The sequence below is a fragment of the Phyllobates terribilis genome, unplaced genomic scaffold (genome assembly GCF_046119375.1).
Source record: "Phyllobates terribilis strain yellow unplaced genomic scaffold, ASM4611937v1 Scaffold_8__6_contigs__length_399053987, whole genome shotgun sequence".
In the NCBI taxonomy this organism is placed as follows: Eukaryota; Metazoa; Chordata; class Amphibia; order Anura; family Dendrobatidae; genus Phyllobates; species Phyllobates terribilis.
In genome coordinates this window covers 128563004-128581062 of record NW_027362768.1, presented here as the reverse complement: position 1 = coordinate 128581062, position 18059 = coordinate 128563004, and the positions used below count along the sequence as shown (strand labels likewise).

Sequence of the window (18059 nt, the reverse complement as noted above, 5' to 3'; positions counted from 1 at the left end):
ACATAGGCCGAGTGGTGGAGGAAGGACCTGTCGGCTCTCTCCTCCATCGTTACATTCAGCTGTGTCTGTGTCCTGAAGACTCCGATGCAGTTGAAGTCAGTACACACCCCTGGATTCCTGGGACAGATCCCCAAAATGGGGCAATCATTCTGGATCAGGGATGGTTGGGAAATATATGCAAAGTATCCCAACCGGACAACCCCTTCTCATATTCAGAGTATACAGGCGTCATCGAGGGTGGTCACCTTCACCCAGTCTCCTCTTCTATCCAGAGTATATCGCACCTGCATAGAGCGGCTCCTGCTGCATCACCTGGGCTGCCATTATTTGGGTAGTCACATGCAGGTGGCCACTGAGGAGCTTCAGTAGAATTAGAAGGTATTTAAAGAATAAAGTTGTTTTTTCATACTTTTGTCCAGCATGGAAAGCTATGAAACTTTGCAAATCACTTTATTAAAGGATTTGTCTTCATTCCTGTAAAAGAAAATTGCATGTACGATGCTTCCCAATCATTACTTTTCCCCAGTCTATTTTCCTTCAGCTGCTTTGTTATCAGGATGTACTCAATAGGAGCACAGATGATGGCAGTGATGGGTCAGATCAGCCCGTGTAACTCTGGGGATAAGCAGAACACTCAGACGAGGAGACAGGGGCTGAGCCATCACTGCCATCATCTGTACTCCACGTTGTGTTATCAATGCAGCTGAATGCAGACAAATAGACAGGGAAAAGCCGGGGTTTGGAAGCCACGAACATGTAATTTCTTTTCTACAGGAATGAAGACAAATCCCCTAATAAAGTGATTTACAAAGTTTCATAACTTTCCATGCTGGACACTGCTATTAAAAATTTTGAAAGTTTACTCTTTAAAAGGAGTTTTCTAAGATTTTAATAACAATGGCCTATCCTTACGATGACAGGACATGAATATTAGATTGGTGGCGGTCAGTATCTCAGCTCCCCAACAATTAGCCGCAGTAGCTGCCTCGACCCTTGGAAAGCTGTGTCCTCTCCATTCTGCACAGTGCCGTACTTATCAGAGCTGTGGCTAGGTTTTCCTTTTCCCGGGGCAAATGTTCACAGTCTTGTATCTTTATACCATGGCCAAGGCAATGTGGCTTCTTGGTGCTCCACTTGGTACCAAGCACTCAAGGCACGCAATTCAGCTGTCCACACCCAGATGTGGCTTTGCAAAATGTAGAATGTGCTGGTGAACCGGAGCACGCACCGCCTCAATCAGGGGATCAGCAGGATTGCCGGGAGTCGGACCCCAGCCAATAATGATGGCTATTCATCAATATTAAAACCGTGAAGACTGGTCTCATGCATTTGACATCTGGAGCCCCCAATATCAATTTTAAACTGTCTGGGAGTAAATGGGTTACCGTCTTTGGAGCCGCTGGGTCAGATGCAAGGATCGATCATTATTAGCAGTGTAGGGCAAGGGTCTGTGCTTTGTGTATAGGACATATATGCAGAGATAAGGCAGGTGCAGGCGGCAGATAAGGAGCTGCAGGCACTGAGGAGGTGTCACCACAGGCACTTATCAGTGGCTGTGCACACACAACAAGCTGTCATTCATGTTTATTCAGTGGGATGCTGCTCTACTCACCAGCTTCAGAGATTGCAGTGATGGACTCTTCTTTATCGCACTCAGCTTCTCACATCCAACATATGAATCACTGTCCCCATTTGCTGTTGAGTGTCCTTTATGGAAGTCTGGAGGAGATATCTGCTCCAAACTAGAAGACTGGAAGCGCTCCAGCTTGGGTCTTGACGTTAGGCCAATGCTGGAGAAGATTTTTCTCATTCCGCTACGGAGGTCTCCTTTCTTAACCTCAGACTGAACTTTACTGTGAAAAAGATCACAAGAGGAAGATTGCTTAGCACCGTTTCATTCACCATGAACATCAATGGATGATTCCTCAAAGGGCAAATCCTCAATTCAAGCTACATTAAAGGGAATCTGACAGCAGGCTTTTGTGATTTAATCTGAGACCAGCATAATGTAGGGGCAGAGACCCTGATTCCAACGATGTGTCACTTATTAGGCTGTGTGCTATAGTTTAAAAACAATCAATGTTTTATCAGCAAGAGATAAGAATTGCTGGACTATGTCTCTGTCACAATTCCTGTTGTCCTTCTACAGATTGACCACTTAGTGACTACTATTGTTCACCTTAATAATTGTTCTGCAATTTCAGTCCTTACCACTTTATGCTGCTGTTGTGTTCTGCAATTACCCTTTACTAAGATGGCAGATTCTAAGGGCCCCGTCACACTAAGCGATGCAGCAGCGATCCCGACAACGATACGACCTGTCAGGGATCGTTGCTGCATCGCTAATACATCGCTGGTGAGCTGTCAAACAGGCAGGCTCACCAGCGATCAGGGGAGCAGCGATATCGTGGAAAGAATCGTTCCACGATGTCCTGCTCCCGTTACCAGCCTGCTGCAAGCAGGAGCAGGCTGGTAACTATGGTAAACATCGGGTTACTAAGTGCGCGTGTGCCCCTAGTAACCCGCTGTTTACCATGGATAGCACTCTGCTACGGTGCGCGGGAGCCTCCGCGCACCGTAGCAGAGTGGTATCCATGGTAAACAGCGGGTTACTAAGTGCGCGCGTGCCCCTAGTAACCCGATGTTTACCATAGTTACCAGCCAGATCGTTGGTCCCGCTGGTCACACACAGCGATGTGTGCTGGCCAGCGGGAGGCCAACGACCAAAAAATGGTCCAGGACACTTTGCAACGATCAGCGACCTCACAGCAGGGGCCTCATCGTTGCAAAGTGTCACACACAGCGACATCGCTGGTGAGGTCGCTGGTGAGTCACCAAAACCGTGACTCAGCAGCGATATCGCTAGCGATATCGCTATGTGAGATGGGGGCTTAAGCGTACGTGCACAGGAATGGCTGCGGATTGGACGCTGCGCAGCGGGCAGATGTTACAGCATAGTGGATAGGATTTCAAGAAATCCCGTGCCCACTATGAATCTGAGTGCTACTGCAGCTCAACTGCGGAGACGGACATGCGGTGCGTCTTTCCAGACCACAGCATGTCTGAAATTCTCACATGCGGATTCACCTGCATGCAGCTCTTTGGACGCAGCATAAAGTATGCCAGAAAGGATCGTGTGCAGATACCCTAAACCTGTGGGATCCATCTTGTTTCCTGTTTGGGCCTACTTAAAGCCGCATGGATCTCTCACTCATTGCTTGAGTATCCTGTTACTATACTGGCGTAGTACTGCTGGAAACCAGTGACCGCAGGAGCACGAGCAGGAACAGCAAGCGGTAGTAGAAGTTCTTGGAGTTAGCAAAAGGAGTTGTAGGAAGCAATCCGTAGATAGGTGAGAACAGTCTGGGTAAGAATGTTCAGGAGCTGGAGACTGGAATGAGGCTAACAGCTAGACAATACTCAAGCAATGAGTGAGAGATCCATGCGGCTTTAAGTAGGCCCAAACAAGAAACAAGATGGATCCCACAGGTTCAGAATCTGCCATCTTAGTAAAGAGCACAACAGCAGCCTCCAGTGGTAAGGAGTGGGATTGCAACACAATTATTAAGGTAAACAATAGCACCCACTAGTGGTCAAACTATAGAAGGACAACAGGAATTCTGACAGTATAGTGTGCAGGGCAGTCCAACTAATTTGTTTAAACCCATCCCCCACCACTGGCAGGAAGCTGCCAATCAGTGGTGTGGGTGGGGTTAAACAGTTGAGAAATCTGACTACTGCTACATTTACAATAGAGAAAACAGTGATTTTATCAAAACTGCACCAAGCAGCCCAGTAAATGATACATTGCTGGAATTAGGCTCTCTGTCGCTACATCATGCAGCTCTCAGATTACATATCAAAAACCTTCCCTTTAAGAAGCACTAAACTAATAACCTGCACAGCAGCCATTCCTGCACCAGGATATTTGTAGTTACGATTATATTTGTTTCTTGGGAAGCGCTATCAAACCAACATGGCTGCCATTATAGGTACAGCAGGGATTGTCAGCTTCGTTATATATGATGGGGCTGTGCTGGTCCGCTCTATACTCGATTTACATCCAGCCACTGCCGAAGCTGGTAACAGGTGTCATGGTGTCCAGTGTCAGGCCACCACTTCTCTGAAAATGAGGACTTACTGTATCCAGAAGAATAGGTAGTCAATATTATAGTAGTGGAAAACCCCTTTAAAGCCAATTTCCACAGGACTAGCCAACTATCTAATTTTATAAGGCCCCCAACACCCCGACTTCTCCCCTACAGAGGATGGTGGGGCAGAGCAGGATCAGGCAGTTTGCATTTTAAACGCCCCGTCCTTTTGGTCTTCATTCTCCCCATTGAGGACACAAAAACTTGGCCAAATGGGGGATTCAGGGTTCAGCATTCAGCTCTCTCCTGTGTGTGGGCATCTTTAGGGTGATGAGCAGTAAGGTTGGCCATTGTAGTCAACCTTCTTTCGCAGAAATTGTTACACCCGAAAACTGCTATAATCGAGCAGAACAATGTAAGGATGATTATTTATGGATAAATGTGCCTTCTCCACTCACCTCTCTTGTGCCAGCTCTATGCATCTGTCTTTGGTTGCAATCACTGGACCAAAACCTTAAAAAAAAGCAAACAATATGTGAAATGTATCATTAACCAGAACGATAATGACTCTCACCAGGTCTGCAAACCGTATCGGAAATCCTTACAGAATATTATAGCAGATCAGCTTTACCCTTATGTTCTCTGCGGCTCCAGTTCTGGCCTAGATTCTGAATGTCTATGGCTCATATCATACATAAATGTGCACTTTATTTTATATAGACCATGATAAATATCAGACTTTCTTACCGGTGTGCTCAATGTTTGCAGATTGTTGCCCGTTTGTTCGAGGTTTCTCCGTGCACTTTTCTTTTTTCAGAAAACTCCCTTCATTTAACGTCTCCTCCCTTGGTTGACTACTGACCTTAGGACCAGGCCCAGATTCCCGAAGTTCTTTAGTTGAGTTATTTCTCTCGCAGTTCACATGTCTGTTACCGGGGTGAGAGCTCTCATTGTCTCTTAGTTCCCTTTTCACAGATTTCTTCCCAGAAGCCGTTCTGTTCTCCTTGGCTTCCTTGCTCTTCCTCTCCTCTGACTGTTTCTTACAATTTGAAGATGCTTCTCTACCCTTAGGCTCCATTAATTTTACGCTGGAGGTAGACAGATGATGATTGTCTATGTCTCCAAGAACATCAGGATTAATCACTTTGGAGTTTGGCACTAAGTTGGAGTGAATTCCCTTTTTGTCCTGAAAAACTGGTACCTTATTTCCTCCATGTGATAGCTGTTGGTTAACACTCTCTGTACGGACTGCCAATCTACCAATTCTAGATAGCACTGCGGTGGGTGCTTTTCCCGGTGGAGGAATGGGCACACGGTTAGAAAGACCACCTTGCATTTTGCCACAATCTGATGGAGGGACCATGAATGGCATGCAAGGAACCATGGGAGCAATATGGGCTCTACCGTCTGTCTGATCCATTGCTCCTTGCCTACCATCTAGATTTAATACAATGTTCCCTGTTTCTATTTCTGTATGTAATGTGTTGAACCCCTTCTCCATATCCAGACTGAAACTCTTGGGTTTTCTTGTGGGTTTACCTTCCAGGTCTTGTGGTATTTTTGCTAAACCAGTTCTTACAGAATCAACATAATACCCACCAGTCATGGCACCCAACTGAGGATTTGATTCTGAGTTTTTTAGTACAGAATTGGGTTCAAAAATAGAAGACTTCTCCCTAAATCTGCTTTCTAGAGCAAAAACGGAGGTACCATTTTTTCCTTTAATGACTTGTTCGGAGTTTGATCCCCCAGCTTTTGTTGGAGTATCTGAGAATGAGCGTGTTGGGCGTAAGGTGGCTCCATGCTCAGGTGTATTTGGTAAACTGTTGTATAATTTGTGTGTTCCCCATCTTTGAGTCCTGCTGCCATCTTCTTCTCCAGAAGAGTCTGCAGTAGAGTCACCGCCAATGTGCGTCTCGCGGATCAGCTCTGTATGAACTCGCCATGGTTGGGAAGGTAAAATCCAGTGAGGAGAGGGCTTGACCCCCATAGGTGAGCTGAGGGAGCCATCCTGAGTAATCTTTGAACCTAAGTGAACACTTCGTAAGTTAGTACCATGAGTAGCAGCTGGATTGGGTCCTGAGCCTTTGATGTTGGATCTACAAGTTCCACACTGTCCATGACCAGATGGTGGCAATTGCTCTGTCCAGGATGGAGACCCATTTGCCTGTCTCTTTGGTGGAGGAGTGTTGGTCACAGAAGCCGTCGTCTGTGGAACATGTTGCCGTTCTCGATATCTCTCTTCTACATCTCTCTCAGATTCATCCTGAAAACGTACATGAGATGGAGAACTTCCACGAGAACCTTTGTGCCAAGAACAATAGTCACTACTTGAGCTGTCACTTTGAGATCCTCCGTCGGTCACACCAGTGGTGGCACTGAAACCAGAAGAAAATATACCCGAAAGTATAATATCAAAACTTATATCAAACTCGTAACGTGCAAAATGATTTTCAGGATGACTTCACAGTTTATGGACAGAATGTGAACTTCTTTGTTAGTAGTCTGTGGCAATGGGCATGCTAGGACAATGGTCTATACGTGATGTTGTAGGAAAAGCCATTGTCATTGATATAATGTACACAATGAGCCCTGTGGAGAGACATATACGGGCTGAAAGGCTTAAACAGGGATGTGGTTATTTATGGGGTCAGTAAATAGAATTAAATAGGGTGTCTGATATCAAAATAGGTCCTCCATTTTAAGGATATCACAATCCATATAAATAGGATTTCAGTGACCGACAACATTGCACAGATTATAGGGTGTGATGCAGATTTTCCATCACAGACGTCACCATGATATATATTGCAGACTTGAATTTGGACAGTGAAATCCACGCGTAAATTATTTTGCAAAAGTGCCTCCGATTTGCTTAGTGGACAATGTGTGGATGTCCAGAGGGATTTGGTAGTGTAGTATTCACACATCGCTCCACTATGGAACCTACAGACTATATTGTGTTTTGTAGCCTAATCTAACGATTGACTAAGGGGATTCAAAAGAAGGGAAATAATGTTGGACCAATTCTGGTTCGGCTAAAAAGGCGAATTTTATATTTGACATCACCCATGCTGGAGAATCTCAAACAAATGAAAATGATCCTTCATGTTTATCGATAAAGAGAACCAGTCACTCGATTCATGCTGCCCAAACCATGAGCAGCATGAATCAGATCCTGACTGCACAAACGCAGACAGGTATATTTTTCTCTGAAACGCTTTGGCATTTCATAGAGAGTATAGTGATCTGGGACCATCGGCAGAAATGAGATTAATCCAGCTCTAGTCTTGGCCGGCTCTTCCCATCGCCGGTGCCGGTGATTGACAGGTCTCTTCCATAGTGAGAGACCTGTTAATAACCAGGACATATATCTGGGAAAATATGTGGCATCAGGTCGGAATTTCAAAGGATATCGTCTCTGAAACGTCAAAACATTTCAGAAAAAAATATCCCTGGCTGAAATTGTGCAGCCAGGATCTGATTCAGGCTGCCTGCGGTTAGGGCATCATGAATCAGCTGACAGGATGGATTTGTTAAAGGGAACCTAAGGGTGGGATAGTGAATAACTTTCCAATCACTGGGGGTCTAACTGCCAGGACCCCTACCGTTCACGAGAACAGCCTCGTCTGAATGGAGCGGAGGTCGAGCTTGCAAATCTCTGCTCCATTAATTCTTAATGGGCATGCCAAAAATTAGCCCAATGCTGCACTCATCTATCTCCAACGGTCACAATGAAAATTAATGGAGTGGGGGTGCACATGTTCAACCTCCACTACATTCAGACAGTGCTCACGATAAGTGGGTGGTCCGGGAAGTCAGACCCCTAGCGATCGTGAAGTTAAGGCAGCAAACTAAATATTTGCCCTGGTGAAAGAAAGATGTCAACTCTCGAAAATTGGTAAAACCCTTAGCATGAAAATTCTCACTGACTCATAAAAGGAAATTTGCCAACCTTAGAGAAAAACCTGGCGGACCGCATCAATCTCAGTTGACCACCTCACATGCATGCGGACATCCTGACTCTATCCCAACAGATAATGCCAGGGTTAAATAAGGATTGGTGTTGTTGAATTTCACCGCCAATAGATAAGACACCACCAAAGTTGTCGCATCAATTTATCCCCCTCCTTCCATAGAAAACGCATGTACTTGGGCGATCTGAGCATGCACGTGTCTGCGAGCGTCCAGCCAGGGCATCCATATATAAAGCAGAGGTTTATCAGTGATAATGAGTATTGTTGGCGTGCGGAGACTTCTCATACCGATGGCTTTGAATGAGATTTCCTCAACATTTTCTAAATTATGCAGGAATTCCTGCTGGAGTTTACAAATGATTAACCCAAGAAACGCGATTCGATCTTAGACAGCGTGTTCTCATGGGTTACATAATATAGACAGAAGTATGGGGCACTATTACAAGGCAGGGACCATTACTGTCATATGTGAAGCTTTGCCGCGCTCTCCTCCGACACCTCCATAGGAAATAATTACTGTGCAGACGACGGCTGGAAACGTTTCATTAGCATCGTCTTTCTAATGAACAGGTTTACGGGCTGAGTAATCCAACATGAAACAACGGCACAAACATGGGTATTGTATGGAGGCAGGCGGCTGGGTATAGGTATTGTCTGAGCTCATTCACCATGGCCATGACGGCTCGTTCACCGCCTATAGGAAGGGTATAGATAATGTCAGATATACTCAATGGGACAACTGCACAGAGAGAACTGAACGGAGGACGCCAGAGACATGGACGACCCTCGCCGACTCATCCTCCCTTTTGTTACGACTCGCTTTGGATTTTGATCTTAATCCCTTCAATCCTATTCTCTATCTTGTCTGTTCCTTTACTACATTTTACCATCTTCGTTTCTCTTTTCTTTTTTTTTGCAACCCTCCCTCATTCCCTTTTGCTTACCGGCGTAGCGGAGGCTGCGAGTGTGGATGTGGTAGGACACAGTGGGAGGCTCGCAAGGGACTAGCCCCCTTTGCTTTCATCCGTGCTCTGTGTAGCAGCTGCTTGGCCTGTTCGTGACGGACACTGAGCTCCCTGGGAGAGGATTAGAAAGGATTTTATAATGACGCCTCTTCCCTGAGTGCATCAGCCAACGTCAGACTGTATAAAAAAAAGACCAGGGTGAGAGCAGAGATGGCCGCTGACAGCGCCCCCTAATGCATTTTTGTTAGAGATACAAAAATAAATGCAGCTGTGAAACTAGGACATATCCCATTTTAGGAAAGGAGATAGGGATTGTGATACATGGACATATGGTTTAGGCTTAAAGATTACAGACGATGGTCACTTCTAGCAGAATATTAATATACAGCGGGGGGAATCTGCAGTACAGTCACTAAGTACATCGCCATCATCTGGGTTAAAGAAGGGCCGAGTGCTAGCAACCGAATATCGGCTTCTCCGGCGTAAAAATATCTGCCACAATATTCCCGAATGTCATCTGCTCACTGGTCCATACAATAGAAGAAGACTCTAGACAAACTTAAAAATTATGAAAGATACCCAAAATTGGATTTGCACAGCAATTTTTATAACAATGATTTGTTTTTATGCCATTTTAAGGTCACTTGTGAAGTGTATAAAATATTACATACAATTAGAACTGGTGCAAATCGATTTTCACCATGCAGTCCATCAGCCACGACGGTAGTCTGCATTCGCTGGATGGAAACGGAAGAACCGCCTCTTATCTGATAGCATCCTTCCTCGGCTCGTCTTCTGATGAGCTGGTCCAGCTACTTAAAAAAAGAGCCGCAAATGCTGCCAGGTAAGACGCGGTTCTTCCACTATCATCCAGCGGACGCACACCACTGTCGTGGCCGATGGACTAGGTGGTGTGAATTGATTTGCACCAACTCTACATATAATTTAATATCTTATGGGTTAGTGGTTTTTTTTTGTTATTGCAGTGTTCTTTAAATATGGTATAACATGACGCATTAATAAAGAAAATAAATCCACGAAAAACACCATTAAAAAAAAGCTTTTTATGTAGAAGAAAAAAAATGCCATTTTAAATTGCTAGAAAATAAAGCCAAACATGTCACTCAAAGCAAGATCACCAAGCTACGAATTGCCTACTTCGGACACATCATACAAAGAGATCGATCACTGGAGAAAGACATTATGGTCGGGAGAATAGAAGGAACAAGACAAAGAGGAAGAACCAGCAATCCGATGGCTTGGTTCTATCAAGATTTTGGCAGAGAAGACCCTGGTGGACCTATCTAGACTTGCACACGATCGATCTTCCTACAGAATGTTCATCCATCAAGTCACCATGGATCAAGATCGAGCCAAAGGCCGTTGAAAAAAAAAAGGAAAGAAGACTGCGTGAGGGCACTCTACTCCTGCACCTGTACAAATCCCACACAGAGTCAACTCCTGGTCATAAAAATCTTTGATATCATTGGCCTGGGGCCACAAGCTTATCGAACACGTAATCAGATTATGTCTGAAGGTGGATATTTATGGGGTTACAAAAACATTAACATGTCCCATTCACTTGAATTAAGTAGAACAGCCACTGAAAGAAAGCAGCCATAGTTTATACGATTGGAGGACAAGTGTTAAAAGGGTATCCACACTTATAAAAATTTGGGCTTTCATCAATATAAAACTGTTGGGGGGGGGGGGTCTAAATATCAGCACGCCCTCCAATCCTGTATTTAAAGAGGCAGTGGTGCCAGCATGGCAGCCTTTTCATTGCCTACAAGTACGATAGTTTGTACTTTTTTGCATCATATTTTTTTAGAGACAGTTCAAGATATTGCAGCATTGTTCCATTGAAGTGAATGCAACAACGACAGGAAAAACTTGGAGGCTGCTAATAAATTACGTCTCAAGAGTGTCGCACTGTCGCAGCCTTTTCACATAGCTTTTAGAAAGGGGTAGCAGCTGATATTCGGACCCTCACCAATCTAATAACAGGGGCTTCCTTGTTCCTGGGCTAGGGTAATTTAGTTTGGATGCCCCCATCATCAGATGTCAAAGATTAATTAATATGCCTCGGTTATGTTGTGTTACTCACTGGCAGTCTTCCGTCAAGGGTATCGATACACCGGAATCAGCGTCTATTTCTCCAGGGAACAACCCTGCAATACGAAACACTGGTCATTCCATATAATATATATCTCTACACTATTGGGGTGCAGCCAGTCTCGCCCACATCCATACTCACAGCTGGGGTCTTTGGACACGTGTCCTTGGCTGGGTGAGCCACCATTTGTATTGTCCACGTTGTCACAGGCTGTTCTGTTCAATTTACATCTCAGCTCCTTCCGGTTTCTCTCTACTCGCTCCGCCAGGCTCAGCGAATGGTGGGGTTCCCCAGTAGTGCATGGGGTATCACAGGACGAGTCTAATAAGTCGTGAGAACATGATTGTGAACTACTCTCATTACTATGAACAGAGTTGGACAAGTTTTCCATTTGGCAGTTGTTGAAGTGACTCAAGGTAGATCCACCGATGTCACAAGTCCCCCAAAGCTCATCAGGTCCCCACATCTCCCCAGAAAACATCTCCTGCTTATTACAATCCAACAAGTCTTCAGTCAGGTAAGTACGAAGCTGTGGAGACACCAGCGCATCTTCAGCAATGTTGTCTTCATTGCCAGGACACCTATGGCCGCTCGGTTTCTTCTCCTTCATCTGTTTTTCCTTCAGGGCCTTCACCTTTCCCTGCAGTACAGTTGTCGCCATCCCATGTTCTTCATGCTTCCCCGATTTGTCAGTTTGTTCTGTACCTCTCGTCTTCACACTTGCAGGTCTTAATTTTCTTGGGGATTTACTAACCCGTCCTGTGGATCTCCTCTTGTCGGTGGAGGAGACGCATTCTCGTGTGTTAACCTCCATCTCCATCTCTTCCACAAATAAATTTTATCTGCAGATGTAAAAGAAACATGAGAGTATCATATAACAGGAAAAAAAGCTGTGCAAGAAAAAAAACTTATTGTACTGATATAAGAGGTGCGGAGTCATCAAAAGCTTTATCATAAGGATCGTTCTAGGAATTTATTTAAAACTCTTTCAATTCCAACAATTTGTCGAGTAGATTCTCATTGAGCATACTAGTACTGATTCTAAAAGTTATGCACACCTGTGCAACCATTTTTCATTGCTTAAGAGCATCTAAAATTAAAAAGCAACTGCTTTCAGGAAGAGTTTTCAGCAGACTCGTTATCATCAGAGGCAGGATTACAACAAGTAACACCGTAATATACAACTCATATCTCAGGAGCCACCAACCAGTATAGGTCACAGTCAGTCTGTCATGGTCAATGTACATCTGTTGTTTCCTTAAACAAGAAATAGTTAAAGGTCTAAAATAGTACCAGTGTGAAAATTACAAGATTTCAAATTTTTATTTTTAATGCAGATCGTGATATGGAAAAAATTATGTTTTTTAAAAATACATGTAACACAAGAGCCCTAGTTTAAACAATACATGTAACTCATTTTCTAATGATAAATTCCCTTTAAACATTAGGGCTCAGGTATATTTAGATCTTTAAAAATATTAAACTAATTAGCCAAAACTATAAATGCCATAAAGAGGGAAAAAAAATTAAAAGACACAATTTAATTTTTTTTTCTGCCCACATCTTCCTAAAATGCTGCAAGAAAAAGCAATTAAAATGTTCTAGCCAGAAAAGGTATGAAAAACAGACCGTCACTCAGCTGCATCGAAAGAAATATTAAAAAAAAAAAAGTTACAGGTTTCTTTTTTTTATCATCACTTAAATATTAAAAAAAGTAAAATTATGTTAGTTATCCCCATAGTTGTACTGACGTGAAGAATCACATTTTCATATGGTAAAATGAATGTTGTCATTAGAAACTACAAATCATCCTGCTAAAAACCACCCAACAATTGACTATGTTGGTAGAAAAGTAAGAGAGTTATATGTCTCTTGGAAAAGAGGGAGGCAAAAACCAAAGTGCAAAAATGAAAAATTACACTGGAGGGAAGGAGTTAAGGGGCACCTAGGCTATAAAAATAAATCTAGTACACAAGGTAAACTTATATTTTAGATTTTTAAGGGTTAAACAACAGCCTTAAATATACACTTTTGCTAATAAAACCCAAAAGGACACTTGTTATTCTATTTCAAAGTGTAACCCTACAGCCGCTTTACAGCTTCTGAATAGTTCAGCTGTGAATAGACCATCAAAGCATTCCTCCTGAGGAACTTGTAAGTGTTTGGTCGACCAAAAAGATGTTTGTTCAGTAGGAACATTTGTCTTACAAATTTCTGGATTGCAAGGAATGATCTAGACTGAATGGAGGAGACCTTAGATTATGCAGTAGGCTGAGATATAGGTGGATAGGGAAGAGAGGAGCCTGGGAAATGCCGTCAGATGTGTACTATATGGAGACTTGAGTATGGCTCATCTAAATAGGTATAAGGATTGGGCTCAGTGTATATGTTATGTAGTAACCATGGTCAGTTCTCCATGTTTCAGAGTCAAATATACCGAGCTGAAATCTTGGCTCTAGTGTCTGATACATGCTGCATATCAGCACAAAAACTGTGCCTTTGCTGGGAGGTTCTTGGCTGAACACCTGCATGTAACAGCCTTACATCACCAAGCACAATGCTAAGTGTCGGATATAGTGGTGTAAAGCCATCACCATTGAAGTGTTCTATGAAATAATCAATCACTCTTCCCTTTCTGGCAGTCTGGGTTTGGTGAATGGCAGGAGAAACTTACTATTGTGCCAAAATTTGATGGAGGAGGGATACTGCTATGAGGTTGTTTTTCAGGAGTTGGCCTTAGTTCCATTTATGCGAAATCTTAATGCTTCAGCATACAAAGACATTTTGGACTATTGTATGCTCCAACTTTGTGGGAATAGTTTGGCAAAGACTCTTTTCTATGCCCCATGACTGTGCCTTAGTGCACAAGGTCCATAAAGACATGGTTGGGCGAGTTGGGTGGAAAAACATGACAGATTTCGGACCGCAACCCCATCCAATATATTTGGGATGAACTAGAAGAGAGATTGCGGTCCCGGCCTTTCCTCCAACATCAGTGTCTGACCTCACAAATGCTCTTCTGGAAGAATGGACAAGAATTCCCACAGACACCTTCGAAATCTTATAGAAATCCTTCCAAGGAGAGTGGGGCTGCCATAACTGCAAACGAGAGACCAACTCCTATAGGTTTACAGTGGGAGATCATAAAAGTTCCTGTAGGTGTCCCAATACTTTTGTACCTACAGTGTATATATGACTATAATTGGAAAACGCTTTTTTCTAGTTATTGAAAAATTCTATAAATGTATTTATTTTTTTAGATTTTTTTCTACAAATTAATATTACACAGGGGCAAACTGGGCAGCCTGTGACCACAGAGACTATTCTACAAGAAGGTTTTTCCGGCCTTGTCTAGACGATGTGGTCATGCGTCAGAGTATCTCTAGGGGCTTGTAAAGGCATACCTTACCTGTGACACAATGTGTCAGTAACTCACACATATACATCATCGTACGTCAGTAATGTCTTTATTCGCCTTCTGCACGCTGACAGTGAATCACACAATGAATATTTTTTTTCATCTAGTTTACAAAAAAAAAATTAGGGAAAACAAATATAAATTTGAAATCCTCACCAGACGCGGTTGTGAAACTTATGTCTCCGTTTACCATGGAATATACTGTATATCCTAAATGACCCAATAGACAAAAAACAAAGCTGCATTCAAAGCCACATATGTTCTCCTACCTTAATTTCACAGCAGATGCATAGAAAAGGGGGCTGGCTTATCTATAGAAATGAGCAGTCAGCCCCCCTCACATACATTTTTACTGTGTACTGTATTGGTTACAAACCAGAAAGGAACCTTCCTGGACCGGACCTTTGTAGCTGAAGATCAGAGACCCTTGGAAATATAAAAGTACAATGGATGAACAAAAGTATTGGAGCATTTCCACATTACACCTACAGCTTTTATAACATCTCATTCTATATCCACAAACATTCATATGGAGTTGCTTAGCTTTGCAACACTCCATCTGACGCTCGGTATTGTGCTTGGTGATGTAAGGCTGCATGCAGCTGCTCGGCAATGAAGCTCCCGGGGGAAGGCGCAGTGTTTGCGCTGATCTTAATACTAGAGGAGGTCTGGACTCTGCAGTTATGGAGACAACAGAGCATTGATGACTTTTTTGCCCTCTGCTCCTCAGCACTCAGCACTCAGCCCACCGCTCTGTAATGTTATGGGGTCTCCATTTCGTGGCTGAGTTTGCTTCCACTTCTCAATAATATCACTCACAGGTGATGGGGGGAGATTTAGGAAGAAATGTCATGATCAGACTTGTTACACCAGTGGCTCCTATTACAGGACCGCGCTGGTATCAGAGAGCTCTGCACCACTGGCCATTCTGTCACATGTTAGTAAAGGCAGACGGCATGGCGGGGGACCGGATGTTATACGCCGGGGGTGATGGGCCTGGATGTTATTCACAGGGGGATAATGGGGCCGGATGTTATACACAGGGGGATAATGGGGCCGGATGTTATACACAGGGGGAGCAATGGGGCTGGATGTTATACACAGGGGGAGCAATGGAGCTGGATGTTATACACAGGGGGAGCAATGGGCCCGGATGTTATTCACAGGGGAATAATGGGGCTGGATGTTATACACAGGGAAATAATGGGGCCAGATGTTATACACAGGGGGATAATGGGGCTGGATGTTATACTCCGGGGGGTAATGGGGCCAGATGTTATACACAGGGGGGTAATGGGGCCGGATGTTATACACAGGGGGATAATGGGGCCGGATGTTATACACAGGGGGATAATGGGGCCGGATGTTATACACAAGGGGGGGGAATGGGACTGGATGAGAAACCTGAATTTAATCATGCAGACGTGTGTTCTAGTACTTTTCTCTGTATAGTGTATATTCTGTGACTAAGGGCGTTCTTGCCAAAAACGCATCAGTATTTTAATGACTTTCATGGATTTTGCTCTTTTTTAATGGAATCGAAATAAAGGTTTTTTAATATTTGCTGCTTTTCATCTCCTTCTTCCTATGTTAGTATAACTTAAATTAGTAAGCACATGAGGACATTTTTTTTTTGCACCTGACAACCCTTTTAAGGGGCATCTTAAAGAATTAGCGATCACGTTGGTTCTATAAACATGGGCACTTCAGGTTTGGAGGCCCATGGTTCGAGCACGGTTCTGCGCCATCACTGCCCACTCATCTTGATCTGCCTGCTGTTTATGTGGCATTAATATTTTAACTCTTTCATGATTGCCATTTTTTTTTTATATAGATATCATATAAGTGTGTGCAAATTGTTCACAGAATGCAGCCACATAATATATAAATGTACAGTACAACAACCCCAGACTGTCCCAGTGGGAAAACCACGTTTCCAACAAGGTATTATAGAAATTTGTTTTTAATGGCATCTTGCCCCATCGGGCTGCAGTGGGTAAGGTCTGCTCAGCGCTATAAAAGCAGCAGAACTTTCTTATTCTTCCTTAGGAAGCATTTTATTTTTCAACATGGGTTTAAGCAATAAGAGAAGAATTGACGAAATCAGCAATTAACGACAAGTGTTAGTATTACGATTGCCTCGCGGAGAGCTAAGGAAACATTTCGGGGGAATTACATATATGCTGTGGGTTTACGAATTGGGACTGGGCCTCAACGGGACGGAAAGAGTTAAAGTAACTGTGCAGTGGAGACCGTTCACACAAAAAGAGTTCTGTGCCAACAGGTCTGATACTTTCCAGACATTCTGAGTAAGGAGATGGGACTTTAACCCTTGAGAAATCGGCTTTCGGTATTTTGACTATGTAACGCTTCCGCTACGTTTGGAGCCTACTGATGACAGAGAGCCATCCTCCGGGCATTGGAGGCCAGCATTATCTTTCTTACCAGTTGTCCAGTGTCTCTGGAGTCCTCCTCTGTCTCCATGTGTTGTTGTGGCCCTTCTAGCTCTCTAGAGCCCACTGGCACACCTGGCTTCTGCTCCAGTTGTCTTGAGATAGTGAAGCACGCTGCTGTCTGCTATGGCTGACTCCCTGGCACATCTCTGACGAGAGCCTGGCAGCTTCAGCTGATCCTTTCCATCCCAGCCTGGAGAATGCACAGCATCCAGATGTGCCAGGAGGTCCAGGGGAAACTCACGACTTCTAGCACCAGATCGGATCCTACAGTAGCTTTCTATGTTATTTTGTAGCCCACATTGCTTCCATATCATCCTGTGCCTCCTTCTCTGGCCATGGCTCCCTCCCCTCCTTCCTTCACTCTGCCTATGACCTCCTCTCTCCTTCCCTCCTCCTCTGAATGAAACTCTCACCCCCTCTCTGCCCCAGTAAGCATATACTTCTCAGTCAATATCTAACCAGCCCTGGGTACACAAGAGCACAGCTGGCTTCTGAAGATCGGCTAGAAGTGTCGAAGCCGCAAGCCAACTCATCAGAGGGGGGAGATGGCCTGGAATTGTAGCTGTAGGACATATTGAGACAGAGAGGGGTTATATATAAGGGATAAGGAAGGAGGAACGGAAAGGAAAACATGGAATTGTCAAAGTTTTAGGATCGTTTAACTTTTTTTTATTTTTGATTGTTCCTACATTTATCGAAATGGACACTTCGTCATCAAGCATTTAGCTTGTCAGTCGTACGAACCACCCAACAAGTGCCGATAGTCTTCCTATGTCATCAACACTTGCTACATGTGGTTTATTTTCCCCTATATAAGGGCCTTGTCCCCAGGATTCAGGTCTAGTAGATTGGCGATAAATTCATGTTTTGTGGTTTTATTACGGTCATCAGAAGCTGGTCTACCAGATAAAACGTTTCAATTTGAGTGAGGTTTCCTTCACGGGACACATTGGTCGGATATACAGCGTATAATGAAACATACTGAAATTGGTATGGTGGTATGCGTAACCCCCCAAAATCATAGGCTTGTGTGAAT

At 43.8% G+C, this 18059-nt stretch overlaps 1 protein-coding gene across 1 annotated transcript in view; it reads right to left on the bottom strand.

The window, feature by feature from the left end:
• KIAA1614 (KIAA1614 ortholog) overlaps nt 1–17433 on the bottom strand; it is a 30564-nt gene extending 13131 nt beyond the window's left edge. Inside the window, exons 1-7 of the mRNA XM_073643285.1 lie at nt 17013–17433; nt 11291–11991; nt 11141–11204; nt 9013–9144; nt 4839–6469; nt 4550–4604; nt 1613–1853 (exon numbers count right to left, since the gene is read on the bottom strand). Coding sequence (XP_073499386.1) covers nt 1613–1853; nt 4550–4604; nt 4839–6469; nt 9013–9144; nt 11141–11204; nt 11291–11969 — 2802 coding nt within the window. The 5' untranslated portion in view covers nt 11970–11991; nt 17013–17433. The remainder of the gene's footprint in view (nt 1–1612; nt 1854–4549; nt 4605–4838; nt 6470–9012; nt 9145–11140; nt 11205–11290; nt 11992–17012) is intronic.
• Between the last annotated feature and the right edge of the window lie 626 nt (nt 17434–18059).